This window comes from Rana temporaria, chromosome 12, assembly GCF_905171775.1.
Source record: "Rana temporaria chromosome 12, aRanTem1.1, whole genome shotgun sequence".
Taxonomy (NCBI): domain Eukaryota; kingdom Metazoa; phylum Chordata; class Amphibia; order Anura; family Ranidae; genus Rana; species Rana temporaria.
The window spans coordinates 122,862,648-122,888,902 of record NC_053500.1 but is presented as its reverse complement, the minus strand read 5'-3'; the positions used below and the strand labels follow the sequence as shown (position 1 = coordinate 122,888,902).

At 42.7% G+C, this 26,255-nt stretch overlaps 1 protein-coding gene across 13 annotated transcripts in view; it reads right to left on the bottom strand.

Annotated features, from left to right (window-relative positions):
* The window catches only part of PTPRT (protein tyrosine phosphatase receptor type T), a 474,386-nt gene that overhangs the window by 267,552 nt on the left and 180,579 nt on the right, over positions 1 to 26,255 (bottom strand). For all 13 annotated transcript variants that reach the window (XM_040330466.1, XM_040330472.1, XM_040330464.1 and 10 more), the window contains exons 2-4: positions 19,754 to 19,879; positions 14,308 to 14,573; positions 11,084 to 11,165 (exon numbers count right to left, since the gene is read on the bottom strand). In XM_040330466.1, coding sequence (XP_040186400.1) covers positions 11,084 to 11,165; positions 14,308 to 14,573; positions 19,754 to 19,879 — 474 coding nt within the window. The remainder of the gene's footprint in view (positions 1 to 11,083; positions 11,166 to 14,307; positions 14,574 to 19,753; positions 19,880 to 26,255) is intronic.

Here is a 26,255-nt window from a genome sequence, read left to right as displayed (position 1 = left end):
TGTGCTATTGTGTTTTAAAGGGAGGATGCCCCGCCACCGTCAGATCACTTAGGTCACCGCTCTCAATCATTGACTGAGAGTGCTGAGCAAGAGCCAATCGGCAGACCTTTTTTGGTCATGATCCTTTGACAGAAGCCGACTTCTGTCGGACCGGCTGCCATACACATGGGCCGAATGTCGGCTGGTTTCTATTGAACCAGTTGATGTTGCCCGACATTCAACTCCGGTGGGCACTAGGCTTAAATCTCCCCAGTGATGACACAGACACAAATATAACCTGATCCCCTACCACTCTATCCAAAACATAAAGAGCCAGATCCACAAAGAAATTACGCTGGCGTATCTATTGATACGCCGCGTAATTTCTAAGATCCCCCGCGTAGAGAATATGCAAATGAGCTAGATACGGCGATCCACAAACATACGTCCGGCCGGTGCATTTTTTTACGTCGTTTCCGTAAAGCTTTTTTCGGCGTATAGTTACCCTTGCTTTATGAGGCATACACAATGTTAAGTATAGACGTCGGGCCAGCGTCGAATTTTCCGTCGTTTGCGTAAAACGTTCGCGAATAGGGCTTTGCGTAGAATTACGTTCATGTCGAAAGCATTGGCATTCTGCGGGTTAATTTGGAGCATGCGCACTGGGATACCCCCGCGGACGGCGCATGCGCTGTTAAAAAAAAACTTCAATTACGTGGGGTCAGTAGGAATTACCATAAAACACGCCCACATCTTATCTATTTGAATTGCGCGCCCTTACGCCGACACAGTTACACAACTCCGCCGTTAACTTACCGCGCAAATTCTTTCAGGATACGGAAAATACGCTGAAAGTTACGGCGGCGTAGTGTATCTGAGATACGCTACGCAGGACGGAAAAATGCGCGGAGGTACGTGGATCTGGCCCGAAGATACAGTTCAGATACATATATAGTAAATAGTTCAGGTATTTATACTATAGTGTTCAATGGTCCACTAAGCCAGTATAGTACGTGATGCACTGTTATGAAATGTCTTTTAAAGTCGTCAAGTATGACTGTACATAGATTGCTATATATTGTCTTCACTTCTGATATAGAACATGTGACAATGAGAAAACCACTCAGTTAACACTAACAAAGGCATTGTTACACACTCATCTTATCTAATAATAATAGACATGAACCACTTCACCACCCACTTCTCATATATATATATATATAATGAGAATATGAGAATCCACGTACCACTCCATCACATCTCAGCTTATTTTATTGCTACCCTATTGCTACCCTCTTATCGCCCACTTCTAATAAAAAGATAAAAAGAACTAATACACAGATACCCCTACACATCCTTCAATGTACTGCTATGACAGTTCTAGAATTTTTTTCTACTACACACCCATCAATCCTCTACAAAGACACATAGTAAACCACATATATCAGTTATTCTGTCTATACAAAGATCAAGTAGCAATAGCCATTATCCCTCGGTATTCTTACACCTGCTAAGTGTTCAGAGCTAATCTGTCAAGTGTCCAGGTTTTGTTTTACATTTTGTTACAAACGTGTAAAGGAAATTTGTAAATTCTGTATATAATTGTATTCTATTTTGCATGTTTGCCTAAGTATTGCACACTGCACTCATTGTGCATACAGCACTAACAATGTTTTCTTTACATGTTTGCATTCTTTCGAGTCCTGATTAGAATTAGCTTGCCTATGTTACGCCCCTTCTTACCATAAAAATGCAATTGTAATCTTAATGTGATACCTACGTAATCAGGTGTATAAAAAACATCAATTGTGTCGAATAAACAGAACAGTTATTTTGGAAAGATGCCGAGTGCATATTTTTGTGTCTGTTCCTTACTGCAGTAGGTATTATTAATTTGGAACCATTAATCAATTTGAGGATAGGAATTGCCTAACTATAAAATTTCCAGAACAAATGGTAATTATACAGACTGATAACAGTAATGGAAACATTTCCAATTTTTGTAAGGTAACATAAATTGACCTAGAAACCAGTTGGTTGTGAAAAAACAATAATACATTGTCTAGACCAGTGGTTCTCAGCCCTGTCCTCAGGTACCCCCATCAGGCCATGTTTTGGGAATTTCTCTTAGATAAAATAGCTGTCCAAAATATCAAGCCATTGACTTTGATTTAAAGCACCCGTGCAAGATAAAGGAAAACCTGCAAACATGGCCTATTTGGGGTACTTGAGGACAGGGTTGAGAACCACTGGTCTGGTTGAATGAGACCAGACATAAGAAAAAAAAGGTAGTTGGCTGAAACTATATTTCATGAAAGTACATGGAAGGCTATTGGTTGTTTAGGCCCATGGTCAGTCTTTCAAAGGCCTAGTAGGCAAGCAACTGTTCCAAGGGGAAGGAAATGTCTAAATCAGGGGTCTCCAAATCTTCTAAACAAAGGGCCAGTTTATTATCTTGCAGACTTTGAAAGGGCTGGACTATGACCCGTAGGAGTTGAAAATGTCCTGCTCTTGGTAATGCCCAATTATTGATGTCAGCGAGAGGAACGTTGCCCTATTATTGATCAATGAAAAAAATAGTGTCCCATCACTAGTTCCAGTGGAAGTAATAGTGCCCCATAGTTCGTTTCAGTGGGAGGAATAATGCCCAACTGTTGAAGTTAGTGGGAGGAATAGTGCCCCAAGTTGGTGTCAGTGGCAGGAAGTATGCCCCGTTGTTAATGTCAGTGGGAGGAATAGTATGCCAAGGGCAAGCAATGGGCCGCATCTAGCCCCACAGTTGGGAGATCACTGGTCTAAATCAAGGGTACCAGATAGCAAAGTACTGGTGCAAAACAGTATTTTTACGTTTTTTTGGCAATGGCAGTGGCCAGCTCCCCATGCCATTTTTGTAACAATAGCTTGCTCATAACCTTGAAATTGGACAAAAAACGATACGAGATAAGAGTCGCCTTTCTATAAACTTTAATAGGGGTTGGTGTTACGTTTGGAGTTCAAGGACTTCCTACAGGTTTCTCCAAACCGTACCCGGACAGATTCACTCATCCCTAATGATAACCAAAGGCACATTATCAAGGTCAGGTCTCCTTTCCCAGTGGAAGCCTGTTAGAAGGGTGAAACGCAGCGTAGGTTGGAGCCTATTTTTTCAAAGACATTGCCATGTTTTAGCTTGCTGGTTGTTACCGAGGCTATTTTGATTTTAAGATACCGCTATTTGTTTCTGTGTAAACTGTTACTTCACAAGTATCAAAACTGTGTTGTTCCTACTCATTGCTACAAAGTATTACACTATGAAGTCTTCCTTTTCTTTTTTCATTTTGTTGCTACCTGTTTTTTAAACACCCGGGGAGAGCTGTATATGCTGATCATCTCACTGTTGAGGAGTGGATTACAAGCGCTGCTGCACCTGAAGCACAGAACGCCAGATCCTGTCTGTCTGCATGAACTACAGCTCCCAGGTCGGGGATGACATGCCCATGAAATCGTCTCTCTGGTAAGAGGCTTATTTATCTGCACTTTCCACTGTATTATCTATACTGCATGGATGTAGCGTTTTCTTATATTGAAGCAAGCTGATCGTTGGTGTCAGGAATCAGGAATTTTCTTTCTTGGACTGCATTTGATTCTATGCACCTAATCTCACCAGTTTATGTTTTTTGGACTATTTTTTATATCATATATATTTTTCCACACAGGAAAATTCCATTACAGACTTTGTGCTTGTTTATTTTCACATATGTAAATTTTCTCTTTTCACTTATATGTTTGTGGGTTGCGCATTATTACCATATTAACACAAGAAAACAAAGAGTATTATTAAAAACCAAATACATTAAGACCTGTGTTGACAGACTTTGAGCTTGTGTTCATTGGCAAAAGCAACTTGCTATCAATTGTATTCTGCTTACATTTGACATCATTTGAACATTTGAGACATTTCTGAGATCATTCAGACTTCATTGACAGATACACTTGACCTCCTTTTAAGCTGCATCAACTTGCTCAAGCTGCTTTTGATGTCTTTATTAGCTTGTATGAGGAGCGAAGCCGTTCTGCCGTGAACAAAAACCCATCAGCACAAGGGCTAAACATGTTCAGTTATTATATACAATTTCCTAGAACCATGGTCAGAAAGAAAGTCACCAGAACCATGACCAGGGCTAGATTGCAGGTAAAGAGAATCTTGGTTTTTCACATATAGGAGAAAAGCTAATATTAGATCTAATCTTCCCCTATTAAAAATTCATTAAAACAAGTACCTCTTCTGTGCCTATAATATAAAGAAAATAAAGAGAAAATTCCTTCTACAGTACATCATCAGGGTATTAGAAATCAACAATGGATGCACCAGGCTCATGCATCACCTAAGACAACAATTCATTTATAAAAGGCAGTAAAATACTCACAAACAAGTCAAAATTACAGGCATGTAATCATGCATATAGATCAATGGGAGTCAGGGATGGACTGGCCATTGGGACTACCGGGAGTTTCCCGGTGGGCCAATGGCTCAGCGGGCCGGCTTCAGTGACAGCGGACCGCCCCCCTCCGCTCCTCTGTCTCTCCCTCCCCACAGCGCTCACCTCCTCTCACCTGGGGGGAACAGAGAAACAGGGGGAGGAGCAGGGGGGATCACATAGGAGCATGGGGGGGACCAGAAGCAGCACGGGGGAGGGGACAGACAGCTGTCTCAACAGCTATGGCCTGGGAGTTTCCAAGCCGCCATAGGAGAGACCTGTCAAAGTGGGCCAGTCTGGATGAAGTCCAGGGCCAAATTTTTGTCCCAGTCCAGCCCTGATGGGAGTATACACGGTTCAACATGCAATTGGTAAACCGTAACAAGCTGATGGATTTCGAGGGACAAGCCTTCTTCCCTAGTGAGCTGCAAGGCCAAGTAAGATTACATGACACCATGCACATCTTACTAGTGAATGAAAAGAATATATCAATTCTGTGCCTAATTACATCCTTTAGTACTTGAGCGCTGGTATTGTGTTTGTGTTATATTCTCTGCAGATTGAATATTATTCATTGACAAACAATAAAAATAAAGTAGCGAATGAGAAAAGAACTGCATTATGACCACTAGATGGAGCTGAGGAGCATGCTTTTTTCTTATGACACTCAGGCCCAGATTCTCAAAGGGCTTACGACGGCGCAACGCCATTTGCGCCGTCGTAAGTCCTAATCTGGGCCGTTGTATCTATGCGACTGATTCTTAGAATCAATTACGCATAGATATCCCTTAGATCTGACAGGCGTAAGGCTTTTACACTGTCAGATCTTAAGTGCAATTTTTTTTCCGCCGCTAGGTGTCGCCTCTGTCGTTTTCCCTGTCGTCTATGCAAATTAGCTATTTCCGCGAAATTCCCGAACGTACGCGCGGTCGACGCAGTGAAGTTACAACGTTTCCGTATCTTTTGCGACGCGTAAAGTTGCCCCTGCTATATGAGGGGCATCCAATGTTAAGTATAGCCGTCGTTCCCGCATCGAATTTTAAAAATTTACGTTGTTTGCGTAAGTCGTCCGTGAATGGCGCTGGACGCCATTTACGTTAACGTCGAAACCAATGACGTCCTTGCGACGTCATTTAGCGCAATGCACGTCGGGAAATTTTAGGGACGGCGCATGTGCAGTAAGATCGGAGCGGGAATGTGCCTAATTTAAATGATCCACGCCCTCTACCCGGATCATTTGAATTAGGCGGGCTTGCACCGGAGGATTTACGGTACGTCGTCGCAACTTTACAGGCAAGTGCTTTGTGAATCAAGCACTTGTACGTAAAATGAGATACATTACGCCGCCGCTTTATTACGCCCATCTACGAGAATCTGGGCCGATGATTTTAAATGACGTTTTTAAAAATTTCATTTTTTTTCATGCCGAAAAACGACCGTGTGTACGCGGTATTAGTGTTTACATTTTTTATATTAAAGCTGCACATTCCTTGACCCATACCGTTCATACCAGAAAATGTTACGACGACTTTCTCCAACCCAGCGGAAATGATTTCATGACCCTACCGCATCCTAGAACACCAACAATATGATTTGTAGTTCTCAACTTTTTGTAATAAACAGACACCAGAGCCACACAAGGGAGACCTCCATTTTCACAACACAGAACGCTCCAATGTGCTCTAGATTAGGTCTGTAAATCTGTCTCCGCTGCTAGAGAAAACAATTATTATAAGTCTCTCAGTCCCAACAACAGCAGCGATAAGCTCATGCATCACACAGATCCTTTAGAGTGAAGGGGTTTCTAAATGCTGAGAAATCCCCTTTCCCAAGGCCCTAATAGAGGCAGCTGCATCACTGCAGTCTTATTAAGACACTGAATCTTGTGCTACGGGACTGGAACATGGAAATAATGAGAGCACCAGTTTTACAGAGGATTTCCTAAGGTATTTCTCATTTTAAGGTTAACTCTTTCAGCAAGATGTAAGCCGATTATTTGTTTTTGACCTCCTATGCTACCCTTGTTTTGAAATCCTCACAGCCCTCCTGAAAAAAAAATCTCTATAAAAGAGATGCACATGCATGGAAAATTACCCAAAGTGCTTTTGGTATGTAAACCCAAAATCCATATTTAAAGATCTTGGGGTAGATTCACATAGAACCGCGTATCTTTGCGGCGGCATAACGTATCCGATTTTCGTTACGCCTCCGCAACTTAGACAGGGCAAGTGCTGTATTCTCAAAGCACTTGCTCCGTAAGTTGCGGTGGCGTAGCGTAAATGGGCCGGCGTAAGCCCGCCTAATTCAAATGTGGGACAGGGGGGCGTGTTTTATGTTAATGTTCTGTGACCCGACGTGATTGACGTTTTTCTCCTAATACGAAGTCATTGGTTTTGACGTGAACGTAAATGACGTTCATCCCCATTCACGGACGACTTACGCAAACGACGTAACTTTTTCAAATTTCAATGTGGGAACAACGGCCATACTTAACATTGGTACGCCGCACTTACGCCACCATATAGCAGGGGTAACTATACGCCGGGAAAAGCCTAACGTAAACGGCGTAACTTTACTGCTTCGGCCGGGCGTACGTTCGTGAATTTGCGTATATCTAGCTGATTTACATATTTTGACGCGTAAATCAGCGTACACGCCCCTAGCGGCCAGCGTAAATATGCAGTTACGATCCGACGGCTTAAGAGACTTACGGCTGTCGGATCTAACAGATATCTATGTGTAACTGATTCTAAGAATCAGGCGCATAGATACGACGGCACAACGCGAAGATACGACGGCGTATCTGGAGATACGCCGTCGTATCTCCACTGAGAATCTGGCCCCTAAACCCTAATTTCACCATTTTGTTTTCTGAAGAAAACCCTAAACAATGGGCATGTTCTTCTTTTAGAAAGTCCCTGTATCCTCCTTCAGCAACTTCAATTCTACAATGTACATGCATTCACTCCAGTGTTGGCTGCACACCATTGCTCTGGACTGGAATTCTGATGGTGACTAAGACCTAGTGCACACTGGGTGCTTGGTATTGCCTAGCTCCACTGCTTACAGCATGTCAAATTCTATGATACAGCAGCTGTAGCTAGAGAGAGCTTGGCTGGGCACCTAGCGGTATGTACATTTACATGGCTCCCAACTCTCCATGACTTCGAGGGACTGTACCTGACTTGAAACAAAGTCCCTCTGTCCGTCTTTCCTCTTCTTTTGTACCTCATTTTGGTCTGATCTATTTAGTTGTATTTAAATGCACTTTTAATCTTTTAAAAAATGTTTCCCAGTGCTAGACCATTAATCCAGTGTGACAGAACCGCTTTGGCACCCCGCTTGGGTGCTTCCGTCGACCAAACAGTGCCTTCTGCCCTCCAATCCATTCTGAGCAGACCGAGACCCCAAGCATCATACACAGACAAGATATTGGGATAGAACCAAAGACTTAGACAAATTAGCCAACCGACAAAAACAATAGATGACTTTATTAATAATGGGAATGCACACCTAGAGACACACAATTGGAGAGACACAAACTTGTGTATTATGTCCACTAGACAAGCCTTTGGAAAACAATGTTCCAGCAGTCTGATACAGTGGAATACATTTATCTTCATAGATCTCTTGAGGCTCTCCAACCCAGTCTGCAGGAGGGCTTCCAGATTCCCTCTGACCATTAGCTTGTACAAGAAAAAAAAAATCACCCTCTTAGCACAAATCCTCTACCCCTCAAATGTTCCCTCTGAATACACATCCTCACCCCCCCCACCCAAAAAAATCTCCTTCTAGCTCAATTCCCCTACCTCCCTCTACCATATCACCTATTTTAGCATAAACCCCACAAATCCCCTCTCCTAGCACAAAATCCCTTCCCCCCTCCCTACACAAATCCCCCTAAACCACCACTCCTAGCACACACACCCAAATTCCCCTCTCCTAGAACAATTCTTACCCCTCCTGCCCCCCAAACTCCACCTCCCAACACAAATCTCCTCCCAGCCAATCTCCTTCAGCACCCCAACCCCTAACATCACATGATACCACAGTGCCCAGGGCAGCCGTCCCTCCTACCCACCCCTTGTCCCAGACCTGGCGGCAGGGCCTTAACACCCAGCCGTCATACATATGGTTAAGCACGCTCCACCAGCACCCCTAGAACTGTGACCAAGCTGTAACTGACAGCTCTCAGTCAGATACCAATGCTCAGGAGTCAGACAGGACAGGCTCGCAATTATATCAGTACTGCGCAGCCAATCACAGTGCTCCATATTCAGGGGTCCTCCTACCAGCCTCGGGCTTCATGACCCATTAAAGCACTGGCTCCCACTGGAATAAACAAGTTAGGTGTGTGCAGTAGCATACATTAGTATTTATTATAGATTGTTCAAGATAATAGTATTTTGGTCTCACTATGATGTATTACCTAGTGATTCTGCTAGTAACAGCACTACCCAATAAGCTTCTGGTTGCAGGCTGACAATGGCAAGCCACTGCCTTATATTTATCAGTCGTGATGGAGCCTGGCGTGCATCGTCCTTTAGTGGGACTACAGCACGCAGACAGGGGCGGACTGACAACTCATGGGGCCCCCAGGCAATAGGAGATTATAGGGCCCCGGACAATAGGAGATTATGGGGCCACACAGTATACACACACACACAGTATGCATACACAGTATACACATACACACACTGAAAAGGTACTGGAGAGGCGGGGCAGCTATAATCTTGGGATTTGTACACCAAAAGGATGTTGGTAAGGGACATTTCATGGACAGATGTAAAAAAAACACAGATTTTTACACTGTCCCTGGTTTTACTGAGGCTAGCAACCCTAATGGGGCCCCCTAGTGGCATGGGGCCCTCAGGCAGTGCCCGAGAGCCCAAATGGTCAGTCCGCCCCTGCACGCAGAGCTAATGCACAGTCCCTGTAGTCAGTCAATATCAATACCTGCCTATTCTGTAGCAACTTTACTCCAAAGCAGCCCGATAGTGCCAAAACCTGGAGAAATATGGTTTGTGAGGACAGGACAAAAAACTGGACACAATTTTAATGGAATTTTAATGATATTGAATTGTTTAATAGCTACAATAAATGGCAATTAAGGATTGGTACATTAAAAAAATACAGAAAAAAAAAAAACACCCAGTGATTTCTCTCTACAGATTCCGTACTCATGGCAGCTTCCAGCTATCCAGTGGATTACAAGCCATCCATAGGAAAGAATAGGGTTGCAATGCACGTCTGCACTAGGCACAAGGATGTTTTTCTAGCAAAGGCTGTACATCTCCGGGTTGGGCCTCACAATAAAGAACCCAGGAGGAAGGGATCAAGGTAAGTGTTTTAGTATGCGGAGGGTGATGTTTATTTAAAGGATAACTTTACTTAAAGTTTTCATTTCCAGACTCATACCTAAAAGACTAGTTGGTAGGGTCACATGTTCCATTTCACTATGCAGAATGTTGCTTTGTGTTGAAATGCACAGTTAATAACATTTCTACTGTAAAGCAGCTGTATCACTGAAATGGGGATTAATAGAAAAGAAGATTACACAGAAAATATATCTGGCTTTGAGGAAATGGAAAATCAGGACACTGAGATAGATTCAAATTGTAAAATATATAGAGCCTATTTGTAGAAACTGGAAGACACCAAAAGTGGAGGAATTGCTTGCAGTAATATGTCTGCTCTCACTTTCCAGTTTCTATTCCACTCATAAAATATAGCCACTGGAACCTGATTGGTTCATAAGTGCAAATCAGAAAGCAAATAATAACCACTGAGCTTAAACCTTTAAAGTGTAACCCCACTTCCCTCTGGGTTATCAAAGTACATGACAAAGGGGTATAAAAGATGCTTTGTTCTCCTAACTGTTGGACCACCACTAATCTTTTCCTAAGAAAAAACACACAAAACCCAAGTTTAACCAATTGCCGACTGGCTCATGCTGATATAGTTTGGCAAAGTGGCCCATACCCACAAATAGATGTATGTGTGCATGGTCTCCTTTAAGAGCCGCCGGAGGCACGCGTGCGTGGTCGGATGCGGGGCAACTGATGTGCATGGCCGGAGGGCGTGACCGTGGCCATGAGAGCCAGAACACACAAATCCCTGTTCAGTTAGGGGAGAGGAGACATATCGTTTGTTCCTAGTAAATAGGAACAGTGATATGTCGCCTCCCCTAGTCAGTCTGATCCCCCCACAGTAAAGCCTTGTACACACGATAGGTTAACCAGAGGACAACGGTCTGAAGGACCGGAGAAAAGACAGGGGGAGCAGAGAAAAGACAGGGCGGTCCCTGCGCAGTGTGCGGAGACCGCCCTGTCATCCGCCGGCTCAGCGGGGATCAACGGAGCGATCCCCGCTGAGCAAGCGGAGGTGCACGGGGCGGATCATCACTGATCCGCCCCGTGTGAAAGAGGCCTAAGTCACTGAGCAACAGAATCATATCAAGACAGGGAATTTAAAATTACAGGGCCTACTAATTAAATTAAATAAATAAATACATGCATAAATACAGTAAATAAAACAAATACATTTATTTATTCATTAATTAATTACAAATAAATACAATTATATTAAATTAAATAAATTCCAATACATTTTAAAATACTAAGTATTATTAGAAAATGTCTACTTACGGCATGGGTGAGCCAGAACACGAACTTCATCCACAGCAATGTATCCTGGGTGATCCTTGAGGGATACAGCTTCAAATATAATCTACAAAATAGGACAATATCAATAGAAAATGCCAACAAAATGACACAATTAAAATGGCAAAGGTAAAACAGCTAACAGTTGAGATACAATGATTTTGCTTTGTCAAAGAATTTTGTGGAGGCATTATTGTGATGTACACGCATCCGGTTTCCAGTAAGATCTCTCTGCTACTCCTGGATTAGCATTAGTTTTGTTTGCCTAAACAGCCATAGCTGTAGGAAAGCCTATCCTGCGTAGAAAAGTCTATCCTGTGCCAGCATGCCTTGCTCTCTTTGTGGGGAAAGTGGTCTCTCTGGTGAGGTCAGAAAATCGAATTCAGACCTATTGCTCTTCATATGTTCCTTGCTGATTGGAGAACTATATAGCTTTGGCTCAGCCAGAGCCGCCATCAGGAGGGTACATGCATTACACTTGTAAGGGGCCCAAATGTTCCCAGGGGCCCAACCGCCCCCTTTATCAGCTTGCGGCTGAGAGGAGAGGAGAAAACTTTCATTTCTGTAGTCCCCCCTCCCCCTTACATGTCATGGTGAGAGGAGAGAAAACACTTTCACTCTCAATTTGCGGCTGAAGGAAGAGGTGAGTGAGATGCCAGTGTCATTTTCGGCAGCCCCAACCATGTTGGATATATTCAACAAACTATAGCTTAGAATATATCAGATGCCGTTTAGATAAAGGACACAAGATGTCGCAAGTGATCATTGATATGCTCTTTATGGTATGTTGTGTTTTCTGTATCACAGTGATGTACTCGTTGGTTTTTCTCTTCCTGCTTGTAATCTGTGTGTTCTTCTTGCCATGAGGCAGAGAGACATCTTTGTCTGCCTGATGATCCTACAATAAACAAGCCAGTTCCTGTTACTACAGAATATGTCTGATCTAAATTAGACTCTGCTGCACTTATCCATCATACCCTGCAACAAACCACCCCTCCGGTTCTCAAGTTGCGGCAGCCACGCCCGGTTCTCAATTTGCGGCAGTAACCCCCCCCCCCCAGTTCTCAATTCGCAGCAGCACATCCCCACCCCCCCCGTTCTCAATTTGCGGCATTCTCTGCTCCAGGGGGCCAATACCTTAAGTTGTGTGAGGGGCCCCAAAATTTCTGATGACTGCCCTGGGCTCAGCAAGTGTGTCGGACCTCCACAGAGAGAGTCCACTGCTTCCAAAGCTACAGAGATTCCAAGGATGCAGTTTTTTTTTGTTGTTACAGCTCCTTCCCCTTAACCCCCTATGTAAAGTACTGCATTGGCCTGTTCCATTACTTCCAGAGCAGAAGTAGGTAAGAATTTGAAAATATATTTGCTAGAATCGTTGCACTGCGTACATTTGATGTTGAATTGTTTTTTTCTTCCTTGAAAGAAGAGTTGTACTTTATGACAGCGGGTTCATTAGATTGTGTGTCATGAAATGTATAATAGAAAAGAACATCCCCATTTGCTAAAAGTCAATAGGAAATAGGTAGATCACTTCATGTGCAACAGTAATTACGTTGGTGTTCCTGTCAGGAGCAGAGCCCATGTGATGTAGTGCTGTGCAAATGCCAGAGCCGAGCATATGTGTAAAAGAGCAAATTACACAACCCATCAGAAAATGTCACCGTGGTATCTGCTTATATCTTCCGAGGCTACGAGAGACATTATATCTCCCTGATGAAACAAGGCTCTTCATTCAATCAATTTTTTTACTTTTTTTTTTCATGCTATCTTCGTATTAGGTGAACCCTATTAACCCCTCCATAACTAGGAATCTTTAAAGTGACTATTTTAAAAACTGCAAAAAAAAAAGAATTAAGGGCTCTAAAAGCTTGCTAAATGATCTTCTGTACTGAGAACTTCCAAAAGCACCAGATGTCTGCACACCGTTGTTCCATTGGCTGCATCACTACAGGTACACTACAAGTACAGTTACAATGGTCATGGACTCAAGTCCCCCTGTCCTTTGGCACAATGGAGATAAGAGCTTGAAACTCCCCTTAAAAGCATGCTCAATGATCTTCTGCATCTAGCACTTCCAGGAGTGCCAGATGTCGGCAGACTGTGGTTCCATTGGCCATGCCTATGTCCCTACAGGTACACTAGTAGTACGGTTACAGGGGTCAAGGCCTTCTGGTCCCCCTTTCCTTTTGGCACTGAAAACTTCCAGAGGCACCAGATGTTTGCACACTGTGGTTCCATTGGCTGCATCACTACAGGTACACTACAAGTACAGTTACAATGGTCATGGCCTCAATTCCCCCTGTCCATTGGCACAATGCAGATAGGAGCTTGGAACTCCCACTAAAAGCATGCTCAATGATCTAGTGCATCTAGTACTTCCAGAAGTGCCAGATGTTGGCAGACTGTGGTTCCATTGGCCATGTCCCTACAGGTACACTATTAGTACGGTTTCAGGGGTCAAACCTTCAGGTCCCCCTTCCCTTTTGAAACTGAAAACTTCCAGAGGCACCAGATGTTTGCACACTGTGGTTCCATTGGCTGCATCACCACAGGTACATTACAAGTAAAGTTACAATGGTCATGGCCTCAAGTCCCCCTGCCCTTTGGCACAATGGAGATAAAACCTGGGGACTTCCCTTAAAGCTTGCTGAAGGATCTTCTGCATCCAGCCTTCCAGGAGTGCCAGATGTGTTTAGACTGTGGTTCCATTGGCCACTCCTACATCACTACAGGTACACTACGAGTACGGTTACAAGGGTCAAGGCCTTCAGGTTCCCCTGCCCTTTTGGCACAATGAAGATAACAGCTTGGAACTCCCACTAAATGCTTGCTGAAGGATCTTCGAAAATCTAAAGCCCCATACACACTATCAGTTTTTCTGCAGGTTTTTGTCTTCAGGTTTACCAAAACCATCTAATATGAGGTCAAACCTCAAGAGTTTCAATTTGTATGCAATCAGGCAGGCCCTTGCACTACATGGTTTTGGTAAACCTGAAGAGAAAAACCAGCAGGAAAACTGATAGTGTGTATGGGGCTTAACACTTCCAGGAGTGCCTGATGTCTGCACACTTTGGCTTTTTTGCCGGCTCCTATATCACTGCAATGGTCAAGGCCTCCTGGTCCCTCTGTTTCTGTGGCACAATGGAGACAACAGATTTGAACTCCTCCTTCCCTACAGCCTTAAGAGTAATGCCTGCTGTGTCTCTTACCTGGTAAGATTTTGGCCAAAACGTGCTGATTGCCAGTTCTGCCTTCACCCAGCCTTCTGTTACCACCCCAGATACATTCCACACCGGGTTCCCTTGGGGTCCACCATTCACTTTCACATAGACATTCAGAGTCCCGGGACTGATTCGGCCAGACATGTGGTAATGGAAGTCGATACAGTGAGTGTCGTTCTCCTTAAGTACAGGGAGGAGAAGGTGTGCCTTCTGCCCGGTGGCAAACCCTGAGCTGTTGACCAGCATGAACGATCCTGGATGGAATTTAGAAAATGAGGTGTAAGTTGTGAGAGACAGTAGAGAAAAACAAAAAAAATGAGGATGAAGACAGCTTGCGGTCTTCTGAAGGAAATACACAAGCTATCATCGCTGACCTCTGCATGTCTAAACCCAAAACAATTATGTAACTAATTGAAGCTTACCAATCCTTAGAGGTAATGGATGCATTTGTTTTCTTTTTTAATCTTTTTTTCTCTTTATTGTCTCCTAGAGATCCTGCAAATAAAACTTCCTTTCTCTGGGCGTCTATGCTTATTCAAAGTTATCTATGAAGGTAGCCATGGTTTCTGTCACCCAGGCTGGACTATTTCCATTACATTGTGGCTAATAGCATTAGTAGTTTACATAGGACAGATATTATTTTTCTGTCTTTGGTGCAGCTGTCTAACTTTTAAAGTTGAGCAAAATCAACAAATATTGTCTTATGCCCTGTACACACGATCGGTTCTTCTGATGAAAATGAACCGATGGACTTTCATCAGTCTTGCCTACACACCATCGGTTAAAAATCTGATCGTGGCCAATGGGGTGACGTAAAACACAACGACGTGCAGAGAAAAATGAAGTTCAATGCTTCCGAGCAAGCGTCGACTTGATTCTGAGCAGGCATGGTTTTTTGACCGATGGATTTCCCCACAGACAATCGTTTTTTTCTATCGTTTTTTTAACCATACGAAACTTCTAAAACAGGTTCTATTTTTTTTCACAGATGGGAAAAAAACTGATGGGGCCCACACACGATCGGTTCGTCCGATGAAAATGGTTCATCGTGTGTACAGGGCATAACTCACCGAAAATGTTTTTAGCTTGAAAAAAAAAAGAAAGTGAAAACGTCCATACTGTATGTAAGGACTGGTCAGCTGCAACATATTACATTTGTTCTTGGGTTTAGTTATGCTTTAAGGTTTTAATATTCAAAACAATTTAAAATGTAATTAAAAGTCTAATTATTTTTCAAATGCTAATATTTAGCAAGTACCCCTTGCATCCTGATGTACCTCTTTCAAGCTAGTCTTCAGGCAGATGTAAAATGAATGAATTTATAATAATAAATTAATTAATTTAGTTGATTACAAGTAATGAGATTCATTTTTAGCAAAAATGTGATTGGGATTAGCCTAGTAAAATACCCTACACAGCAGTAGTCCGACATGGGACAGGGAAGCCAATCAGTCAAGTTACTGGCTATGCTGTCTGGCAAGATTGTGTAAATCTCAAGTATGGATTGACAGAAATAAAAATCCCTTTATAGGTATTTACCTGACTGCCTGAAATGTAGCTTTAAATCAAGACCTACCTTTAACTAAAGACATAGAAAGACAGAACTATATGGGATGCTACTGGTGATGTATTTTCCATGTTGCTAGTCTCTAGGTTTTCATGTTCTCCCTATTGTTTTATTGCTACGTGAGTCAATTACTTTAAGGCAGATCATGCATTTCGTACAACCAGCAGGTTGAACAAGAACAAAATATGCCAATTCCCCATCCATACATTCAAGGTTGACGGGTGAATAGTTCCCATTGTACTATTGTGTTCTGAGCCTTCCCCACCATTGAAACACAATAATCAGTGTTGTTGTCTATATCCACCTATAGCCGTTGGCACCGATCGACTTCTGTACAACCATAGTACCAATACATGGATCAATATTTGGATGGTCCCTGCTGAACTGGCTGAATTTCGATCCATATATGGACAACTTAGGCCTTGTACACACGGTCGTTCCAAATCGATGAGACTGGTCCGACGGACCCTTTTCACCATTTCACCGCTGAAGTGGCCTGATGGTCTGATGTGCGTACACACCATCGTTCCAAAAACCGATTGGGTCAGAACGGGGTGACGTCAAACACACAACGTGCTGAATAAAACGAAGTTCAATGCTTCCAAGCATGCGTCGACTTGATTCTGAGCATGCGCGGGTTTTGAACCGATGCTTTCTGTACTAACCATCGGTTTGGACCGATCGGGCAGTGGTCCATCGGTTCAGTTTGAAGCATGTTTTAAAATTTTGGACCGAAGGAAAACAGACCGATGGGCTATACACACAGTCGGTTTGGACCGATTAAACTGAACCCTGGTCCATTCTCATCGGTTTTGTCCGACAGTGTGTACGCGGCCTTAGGGTTTGAACTCCACTTGTAAAGCCATAGGATGGCCATGAGCCAAGAAACTAGCACCTTGTTAGGTCCCATATGACAATCATTGCTTCTTACATGAATATTTTATTGCCCTCCTACGTGTATAAATATTATCTAAATAAGTCCTTACTACTTTGTTTATGGTACATGAATGAAAGATTGTTTTATTCAAAGCTGTAAGAATCCCTCTGTTTTGTGATAGCATATTAGTGTTCGATTGGTAGACTTCAGGGAAATAAATGCTGCTAAGTGTATTTCTTTGAGGCAGGCAAGATCAATATGTTAAGATCATAGGTAGTGAAAAACTTTTTTCAGGTGAAAATGTATATATATATATATATATATATATATATATATATATATATATATATATATATATATATATATATATATATATATATATATATGTAGATATATAAAAAGAGCCTTGTAGAGAAGAGGTTAATGTGATAGTCTTGTGGCGTGCAGAAAACAATTTGATCCTGAATACTAGGAAGATGAAAGAACTTACTGTAGATTTTAGGAAAAATAAGGCTGCCTTAGCCCAACTTGTTTTAAATGGATGTGTGGAGAGGGTTTTTAGCTTTTAGGTTCCTTGGCTTTTATATTTCTGAAAATCTTTCATGGTCAACAACCATGAAGGCAGTTATTTAAAAAAAAACACTGCAACTCTTATATTTTATGAGATTACTCGGGAAATGTAGCCAGGAGAAGAAATTACTGGAGATCTTCTATCAGTCACCCATCGACAGTGTACTGGTGTACTGTATTTCAGTGTGGTACTCCAACTGCTCAATGGTTGATAAGGGTGCTCCTCAGAGGGTTGTCCATAAGGCACAGAAGATTGTGGACTGCATATTTCTACTTTTTTTTTTTGCTGAAATGTATCAGTCCCATTGCCTTGGCAGAGCAGAAAGAAGAGGAAATTATTTTTCTAATCCTGGCCATCATCTATTTAAATGAATGCCTTTGCGTAGCCGTTTTAGGAACTATAGGGGAGGCCAAATATATTCAGGGACAGGTTTTTTTTTTTTCAAAGACTATTAACACAATAAATGCAAAAATTAAAACAATTTAGTTAGCCAGGGAAAATTGATTTTGTTATATTATAACCAATTGGTTGCTATGGTTAAGGTAGGAAAGACAGGATGGGGGAGATTTGGAAGAGGATAAAAGACAAGAAAAAAAAGGGAAAAAGTGGGGGTAACAAGGGGGATCAGTATGTATTCTAAAATCTGACAAACACCATTGGCCAACATGGTCTATAACAACAACTGGGGAAAGGGAAACATATGACCACCTGAGCACAAAATCCCAAGATAAATTGTGTAGTAATAATTGTATTGAGCATAGGGTTTTGATAGTGAAATAATATTTAGTACAGTTCTAGAGTTTGAATATAAGCATGAAGACCATAATAACCACATTGGATATTCAGAGATTAATGTTGGGTATGACAATGAAATGTCTAAGGCAACTGTGAGCTTCCAGGTTGTGTTTGATGTGGTGAAAGTGAGAAAGAATTGTATAATTATTATTAGTATGAATGTCTCCAAACAAGTGTATGGGTCATAGAAAATTCTTCTTTATTCTTATTTCCGTAGCTTAATTCTTATGCCGCGTACACACGATCGTTTTTCGGCATGTAAAAAATGACGTTTTTCAGCATGTCCAAAAAACAATGTTTTTCCATCTTCATCATTAAAAACGATGTTGCCCACACACCATCGTTTTTGAAAAATGATGAACAAAGCGCGGTAACATACACCACGTACGACGGCATTTTAGAGGGGAAGTTCTATTCGCCTTTGGGCTGCTTTTAGCTGATTCCTTGTTAGTAAAAGACGATTCGCGCTTTTTTGTCTGTTACAGCGTGATGAATGTGCTTACTTCATTATGAATGGTAGTTTTACCTGAACGAGCGCTCCCGTCTCATAACTTGCTTCTGGGCATGCGCGGGTTTAAAACATAGTTTTTGCCCACACACGATCATTTTTAACAACACGAAAAACTACATTTTAAAAAACGACGTGAAAAAATACTGTTCGAATTTTTTTTTGGTCGTTTTTCAGAAGCCGAAAAACGATGTGAAGCCCACACACGATCATTTTAAATTATGTTTTTTAAAAACGTCGTTTTTTTTCATGCCGAAAAACGTCCGTGTGTACGCGGCATTAGTTCTTTGTAAAAAATTGAATTCTTATTTTAAAATCATTAAAAAAACATAATCAGATCTATTGAAATATCATCAATTTCATTGCTATTATTGTATTAATTAAATTTAGCAATTACAACATTCATGTAGATCAGGGGTCTCCAAACTTTCTAAACAAAGGGCCAGTTTACGGTCCTTTAGACTTTAGGGGGGGGGGGCAGACTAGGGCCATTGGGAGTAAAAAATGTCCAGGTGTCCAGTGGGAGTAAATAATACCATATCTTTGGTGACAGTGGGAGGACTAGTGCCCCATCGTTGGTGTTAATGGAAAGAAGTGATGGTGTCAGTTGGAGGAATAGTGCCCCATTGGTGTCAGCAACAAGAATTATGCCCCATTTAAATTGGATGGAATAGTGTCCCAAGGGCCGCATTAAGGCAAGCAAAGGGCCACATCCTGCTCCAGGGCCGCAGTTTGGAGACCCCTGATGTAGACCTTCAATGATCTTCCAAGATACATGGCTATCATCAATATACTATGATAACTACAATTACTGCTCATTGCACACTCTTTTTATTTTGTCAAACTTTTTTTAGGTGTGTAAAATGCAGGAACTGGTTAAAATCCCTCTGATATATTTAATAAAACATATCCACTAATGTTCTGTTCCAAAGACAGCTGTGACCAGAAAAAATAAAGAGGGCGAATCTCCGCAGTGGGAACATAGACAGAAATAAAAACATGACAGAAGCTCCAGACCTTCTCAGTCCTTCTAAATTCGACCCAAAACCTAAAATAAATATACTTTGGCTACACGTCAAATAAGCAGCATGCTGAGCCTTGATAAGCACAAGTTACCTGTAGGCACAGAGGAGTCCAGTGGAGGTTTTTCCCATGTGTTCACTTGCTCCCAGGTAAATCCATTGGTACCCAGAGCCACACTGTACCCACAGCTGTTGTAATGTTCTTCAAAGGTACAGCCACCTGCAAAAGAAGATAAGATTTCTCATTAAAGACCTCAAAGCCAACCCAAAGATAAAAGTTGAAAAAAATAAATATTTAGAAGACATTTTATTCTGTAATTTCAAATCGAATTGAATCTTTAATTCTAGTCATTTATTGCTGGATGTTATAATCTGTGACCGATTTATGCTTGTCCAAGGCTTGACATGTCTTTTGAACAAAAGAAGGCTGAAAAGCCGTCAAGCCTTCTTCTGTTCTAAGCACCTGTTTGCATTCAGGGCTCACACCCTCCACGTGGGATACAGGCTTTTGGAGCAGCAGGGTAAGTGGAACAGCCTAAGGCCTCGTACACACGGGCAAGAATCTCGTCAGGAAAAAAAACGTAGTTTTTCCCAACGAGATTCTTGGCAAGAATCTCTTGCCGCCCGAGTGTACACACAGACCTTTCAAAAGAACCGCAGTTCTCTTGAAAGACAAGAATGCGGTGACGTCATTGCGTAAGACGAGCATGCGCTCGTCACATTCGATGACGTCGCCGCCATCTTGCTTCACCCTACCTATGCCGTGGAAGCTACCGCGCATTCGTCAAAGTCATTTCGAGAATGCGCAGGTTTCCATGGCGACAGGTAGGTATACACACTATCGGGTTTCTCGTCGGGAAACAGGCCGAAAAGAATCTCGATGAGAAAATAGAGAGCAGGATCTCTATTTATCTTGTTGAGATTCTGGCCAGATTTCCAGACGAGAAACCTGAAAGCCTCGTACACACGCTCGGTTTACCGAGCATGTGTACGAGGCTTTAGAGCGATGTACATGTACATATTGAAATGTCTTTACATATTTTTTTAGAGAAAATGTAGTTTCCTGTCCTCACACTGCAGTGCCCTGTGCTGGCAGAGCTAAGTAACAGCCACACCCCTCATCATATGTGAACAGGTAACCACATGTGTCCTTATATAGACAGTATTTCTGACCAGGTATTATTAGGAGCTGGATAAAGGATTGAAAACTCATCATCGTAGATGTTTTGTTGTCTATCTCTTATGGGGGAAATTCCACTAAATTTCCTATCATCCCCTCCCTTCTTGTGTTCATCAGTCCACTGCTTCTCTTTTCACTGTCCAATCATAGACAGGATTGTGATGTGGGTCAAAGCTGTGTAAGGCCTCATTCACACTACGGGCCGTTTGGGTCCGTCTGTCACGGACCTGAACGGCCGCGCCATGCATTGATATGGAGCGTTGGATGTCAGCGGAGACATGTCCGCTGACATCCGACCCGATCCGATCCGCTAAAAACAGACGTATGGGGGCCACGTCCCCATCCGTCCATGCGGATCCGATCGGGTAAGATCTGATGAAAACGGACATGCTGTCCACCTTCTCCCTCTCCTGCCCTGTTCATTTCCCCATCTGCTGATCTCCTGTGATTGACCCTGGCCTGGCTAATGATTCTGACATTTCCCATTTATTGTATATATCTGTCTGACTATTGTTATTTGTGGGTCTCCGTTAATTGGTTTGTTGTGCATTGTGTTATATTGGAGGTGGTTGTATTTATATTTTACACGTATCTTAATAAATCACAATATTTTCACTTTACACGCGTTTGGTTTTCCTCCGTTGCTATCGACGCAGTTCTGGTCACACCTGATTCGTGAGAAGGTCCCTCTTTCCATTGTATGACATTGATAAGCCCCCCACTGCATGCATTGACAAATCTAGGTGAGGGGTTGCTGAGGATGCAGAAGATCAACACTGGAACAGATGCTCAGAGCCTTGTAATGAGGCTGACAGGAAAAAAAACATTTGGAGTGAAAGATTACTGCTAAAAAAGTACCACTTAAATTGAGATAAAGTAGAGAAATTAGGCCATGGAGAAATTTCTGCACGTTCAGCAGAGAAAGGAAGTGACCTGACGAAAAGGCCACAGAGCTCACAAACTGCTAAGAATTATGAGCAAAATAAATGTGATAAACAGACAGAGGCAATAAAGTGAATGTGCACAGCCCCGGGAAGAGGAGGCTGAGAGTCTTATGTTAAATGGAGGAAGGAGAAATCGCATAATCCACATACATGGAAATGTGCAGAAAGCACGGCTCCCGCCGAATGCCAGATTGCTTCAACACAGTGCAGGAAATTAAAGCCAAGTATGAGAGGAGTGTTTCTTTCTGCACTATAGTTTGCCATGGCAGTATATATTGTGCATCCTTAAAGGGAATGTATGTACCCTTTAAGAATTTTAAGAGATCAGATCATAAATAAATGTTATAGTTGAACTAAACCCCTCTAATACATCTCTCCTGTACAGCAATGCGATGTCTGCAAGCTTCAACATTTTGCTCCAAGTTTCAAGTCCGGAGCCATCTTGATTGACCAGGCTGGGATGACATAACTTGTCATAAAAACACCCTGTATCTAAACTTTTGGAAGACAGGACAGTAAAACTGTATGTCAACCAACCCTCTGACCTACAAGTCAGTAGGTGAACCTTCAGCATGGTGGGGTTTATCATCTCCGAAAAGCATCTTAAAGGGGGTTTAAAGCAGTGGTGGCCCATCCATTAGGCCCAGCCCCCCCCCCCCATCCATGCATCCTGCCCCCTAATCTACATTCGGGGCCCCCGGATGCATGGATTCCAATGGGGTTTTTTTTTTTTTAAGCACTTGATTAAAACTAGAGGCTCTAATAGGATTCAAAAAAGGGTGGGCTTAGGGTGCAGAGCACTGCAGTCTGAGCCCACCTAGTTGTGTGACAATAGAGAATGAATATTCACTATTTTCACACTGATTCTCCTCCCCGCCAATCAGGAAGCGGGTCCTGAAACCCGTCACCCAATTGGCTGAAAGGACAGGCAATCCTATTGGACACCTAGGAGGAAAATGGAGAGGTACGGCGCAAGCCGCCATTAACCAAAGGAGGAGGAGACAAAATGGAAGACATGATCACTCGTAGGACGTGCTGCACGCCCACTACCAAAATGGGCTTTAATATCTGACCACGGGGGGCAAGGGGGGGGTAGTGCTACCGACCGACCGGGGGTGGTTGTTTGCCGCCCCCCCCCCCCCAAAAAAAAAAAACAAGAGCTACCACTGGTTTAAAGCCCACTAAATTATCAACAGTGCACAGAGTGTGGTGAGAGTAGGTTCTGTTCTGCAATGTTTTGGAATGTGGCCATCTGGGTATGCTACTATCTTGAGCAATGGTCTCCAAACTGTGGCCTGCCTGCCTTTATTCTGTCCTTGGGGCACTATTTCTTCCACTGATATGAGGCACTATTTCTTCCTCTGACACCGACAATAGGGCAATAATTCCTGCACTGACATCAACAATGGTGGACCATTTCTTCCACAGACATGAAGGATGGGGAGCTATTCTTCCCACTGACACCAATGATGGGGCACTAATAATTTCCTTACTACCAAAGATGAGACATTGTTTACTCCCACAGATGCTGGGACATGTTCTACTCCCATTGGCCATGATCCAGCCTTCTAAAGTCTGAAGCACAGTAAACCAGGCCTTTGCTTAGAAAGTTTGCAGACCTCTGATCTTGAGAATGAACAACCTAATGCCACGTACACACGATCGGTCCATTCGATGAAAACGGTCTGATGGACCGTTTTCATCGGTTAACCGATGAAGCTGACTGATGGTCAGTCGTACCTACACACCATCGGTTAAAAAAACGATCGTGTCAGAACGCGGTGACGTAAAGCACAACGACGTGCTGAAAAAAACGAAGTTCAATGCTTCCAAACATGCGTCGACTTGATTCTGAGCATGCATGGATTTTTAACCGATGGACGTGCCTACTAACGATAATTTTTTTTCTATCGGTTGGGTATCCATCGGTTAAATTTAAAACAAGATTGCTTTTTTTAACCTATGGATAGATAACCGATGGGGCCCACACACGATCGGTTTGGACCGATGAAAATGGTCCATCAGACCGCTCTCATAGGTTTAACCGATCGTGTGTACGCGGCCTAAGGCAGAACCTGGAAAGTGCAATCAAAATGTGTTTATTTTGTGTATAACTCTGGAGCAACCAAGGGTTAAAATCCATGTCACTTTATTTTTTGCTGTATGTGTCCTGTTATAATCTGTATGCATGATATCAATATATTATTGATTATATATTAATGTATATGTATTATTGTTTATCCATTTTATCGATTTGGGTTAAAGACCAGATAAAGGGGGATTCTTTGCTCCTCAAAATGCTTTGGCTCTTGCTTGTCTACCTATTGTCACTTCATAGTCAATAATAAAGCTATATGGACATTGGATGTGATCATCTGGTACTTTTTTTTTTCTCATTTGGGATTCTTAATTTAGGTGGCACCCACTTGGTGAAATTTACCCCCTACTTTCTGTTTTTCAGTAGCCAAAGACAAGCTAATATCATCTTCTATTTGATGTCCAAATTTGATTGGTACATATTTGATGAATAAATAAAATGTAATGGATAAATAAATATTTGATGACTAAATCCAGTGCAGTGCCTCAAGTTTTATTTGCTCTGAAAGCATAGCACTAAGCCCTCGTGGATTATCTACATTGGCTTATATACAAGGTGAACACAATAATAATAACTTGACATACTGTATGTACTCATTGAAACTAGACTATTCTTCCCCATTGCCCCATTTTTTTTTATCTCTCGCCTCAACTATTGTTACTCCCTCCTCATTGGCTTACCTTTACATAGGCTAGCCCTCCATTCAGTCCATCATAAATGCTGCCAACCAAACCATTTTCTTTGTTCCTACCAAGACCCCCTGCATTCTAGCTCCCTAGTCACCTTCTCTCATGCTTTTTTTTCAAGGCCTCTCCCATCCTCTGGAACTTCTTATCCCAATCTATTCAACTATCCCCTACTCTATCCTTGTTTAGGCAATCCCTGAAAACCATTCTCTTTAGAGAAGCCTAGCCTGTCTCGACCTAACAACGGAACTTTTACTTTCTCCTTCAACACATCCCCCACATTTATCACCTTTTGTATCATTTGACTCTTTCTCGAAGGGTCCATGCACACTGGCTTAAAAATCACTGCTTCTACAGGAGTTTTGTGTTCTGCCTGTAGAAGCTGCTCAATGTTATTCTATGTGTCCATGCACATTAGGACTATTAGAGGCATATTTAAAGCTCAGCGTTTAGAAGCAGGAAAAATAACTCTACTGGTATGTGTTTTTGATTGGAGCTTTCTGGCAGAAAAAAAACACTAAACCCTGAACTTGTCTAAACTATGTGGAGCGCCCTGGGGTTTAGTCAGGGAGCTTCTCACCAAAGTCCTTGTCAGGAGTAGCTACTGTAGTTAATTACTAAGAATCCATTGACGTCTCCCTAAGTTCAGCCTGGTTGTACTTTCCTCTTCTACCACCAGGTGGCCGGGAAATTGGTGGTATTATATTGAGATGGACAACTCAAGGTCAGGTTATGGGTATATGGGGTATCTCAGCCAATGGGCAGTGATTTTGTTGAATTCCATTGGCCTGCTGGGAGAGCCTATATATTTTAGGGGAGGTCAGATGATCAGTGTTCGTGTGTGCCACCAAGACCACCGTCTTGGTGGATGTGTGTCCTACGCCCCGGGCAGCAAGGCTGGAGATTGGGCCTATCCCGGGGCATCAGGCTCCCAGGCTGGGTGAGGGCCTATCCAGAAGTAAGAGGGCAGCACAGGTTTGGGACTGTAACTTGCAGTCCAACCAAAAGTGACTGTTCTGTCGACCGGAGAACCTCTCAGTGGTCGGAGGTAGAAGGGAAACTGTTGCCACAAAGGGACCAATCGCCTTTACCAGGGACCACAGTGAATAACTGAATTACCGGAGTAGTATTCTCACCGAACGGGCATTGTGGAGAATCAGGAAACTTGAGGCGGTAATCAAGTCAGGGACACAACCAGCGGAGTTGACATTTGCAGAGCAGCCTTATGTGTCAAGCCAGGGACTAAGCCGGTCAGCAGGGGTGAAGCTTGAAGGTATCCAAAGTGCCAAGCTAGGGACCTAGCAGGGAAGCGTGGGTGACGCTTAAGGGAGCTACCACTGCAAAAGCCTTGAGGAGCTCACGGGATTCAGAGTTAGTGAATCAGAAGGTCCAGTGAGAGACCAGGAGCTCAATGAGCTGAAGAACTACAAGGAGAAGTTGTAGTACACCTGAGAGAAATGTTACTTTGAGTTGGGAACTGTTTAAGTACTGTTACCATAGGAGACAGCAATCCTGAATGTGCAGAAGTGGCACCTTGCTGGGGCCTTTCCCTGTACGGCTGTCCTCCTATTGAAGTCTTGGAGTCTGCGATTAGAAATTGCAACTACTTAAGAGTGTCCTGGCCCTAACCTTCTTCCCCCTGCAAAATATAAAAAAGGACTGTCAAATGAATAAACCTCTTTACATCC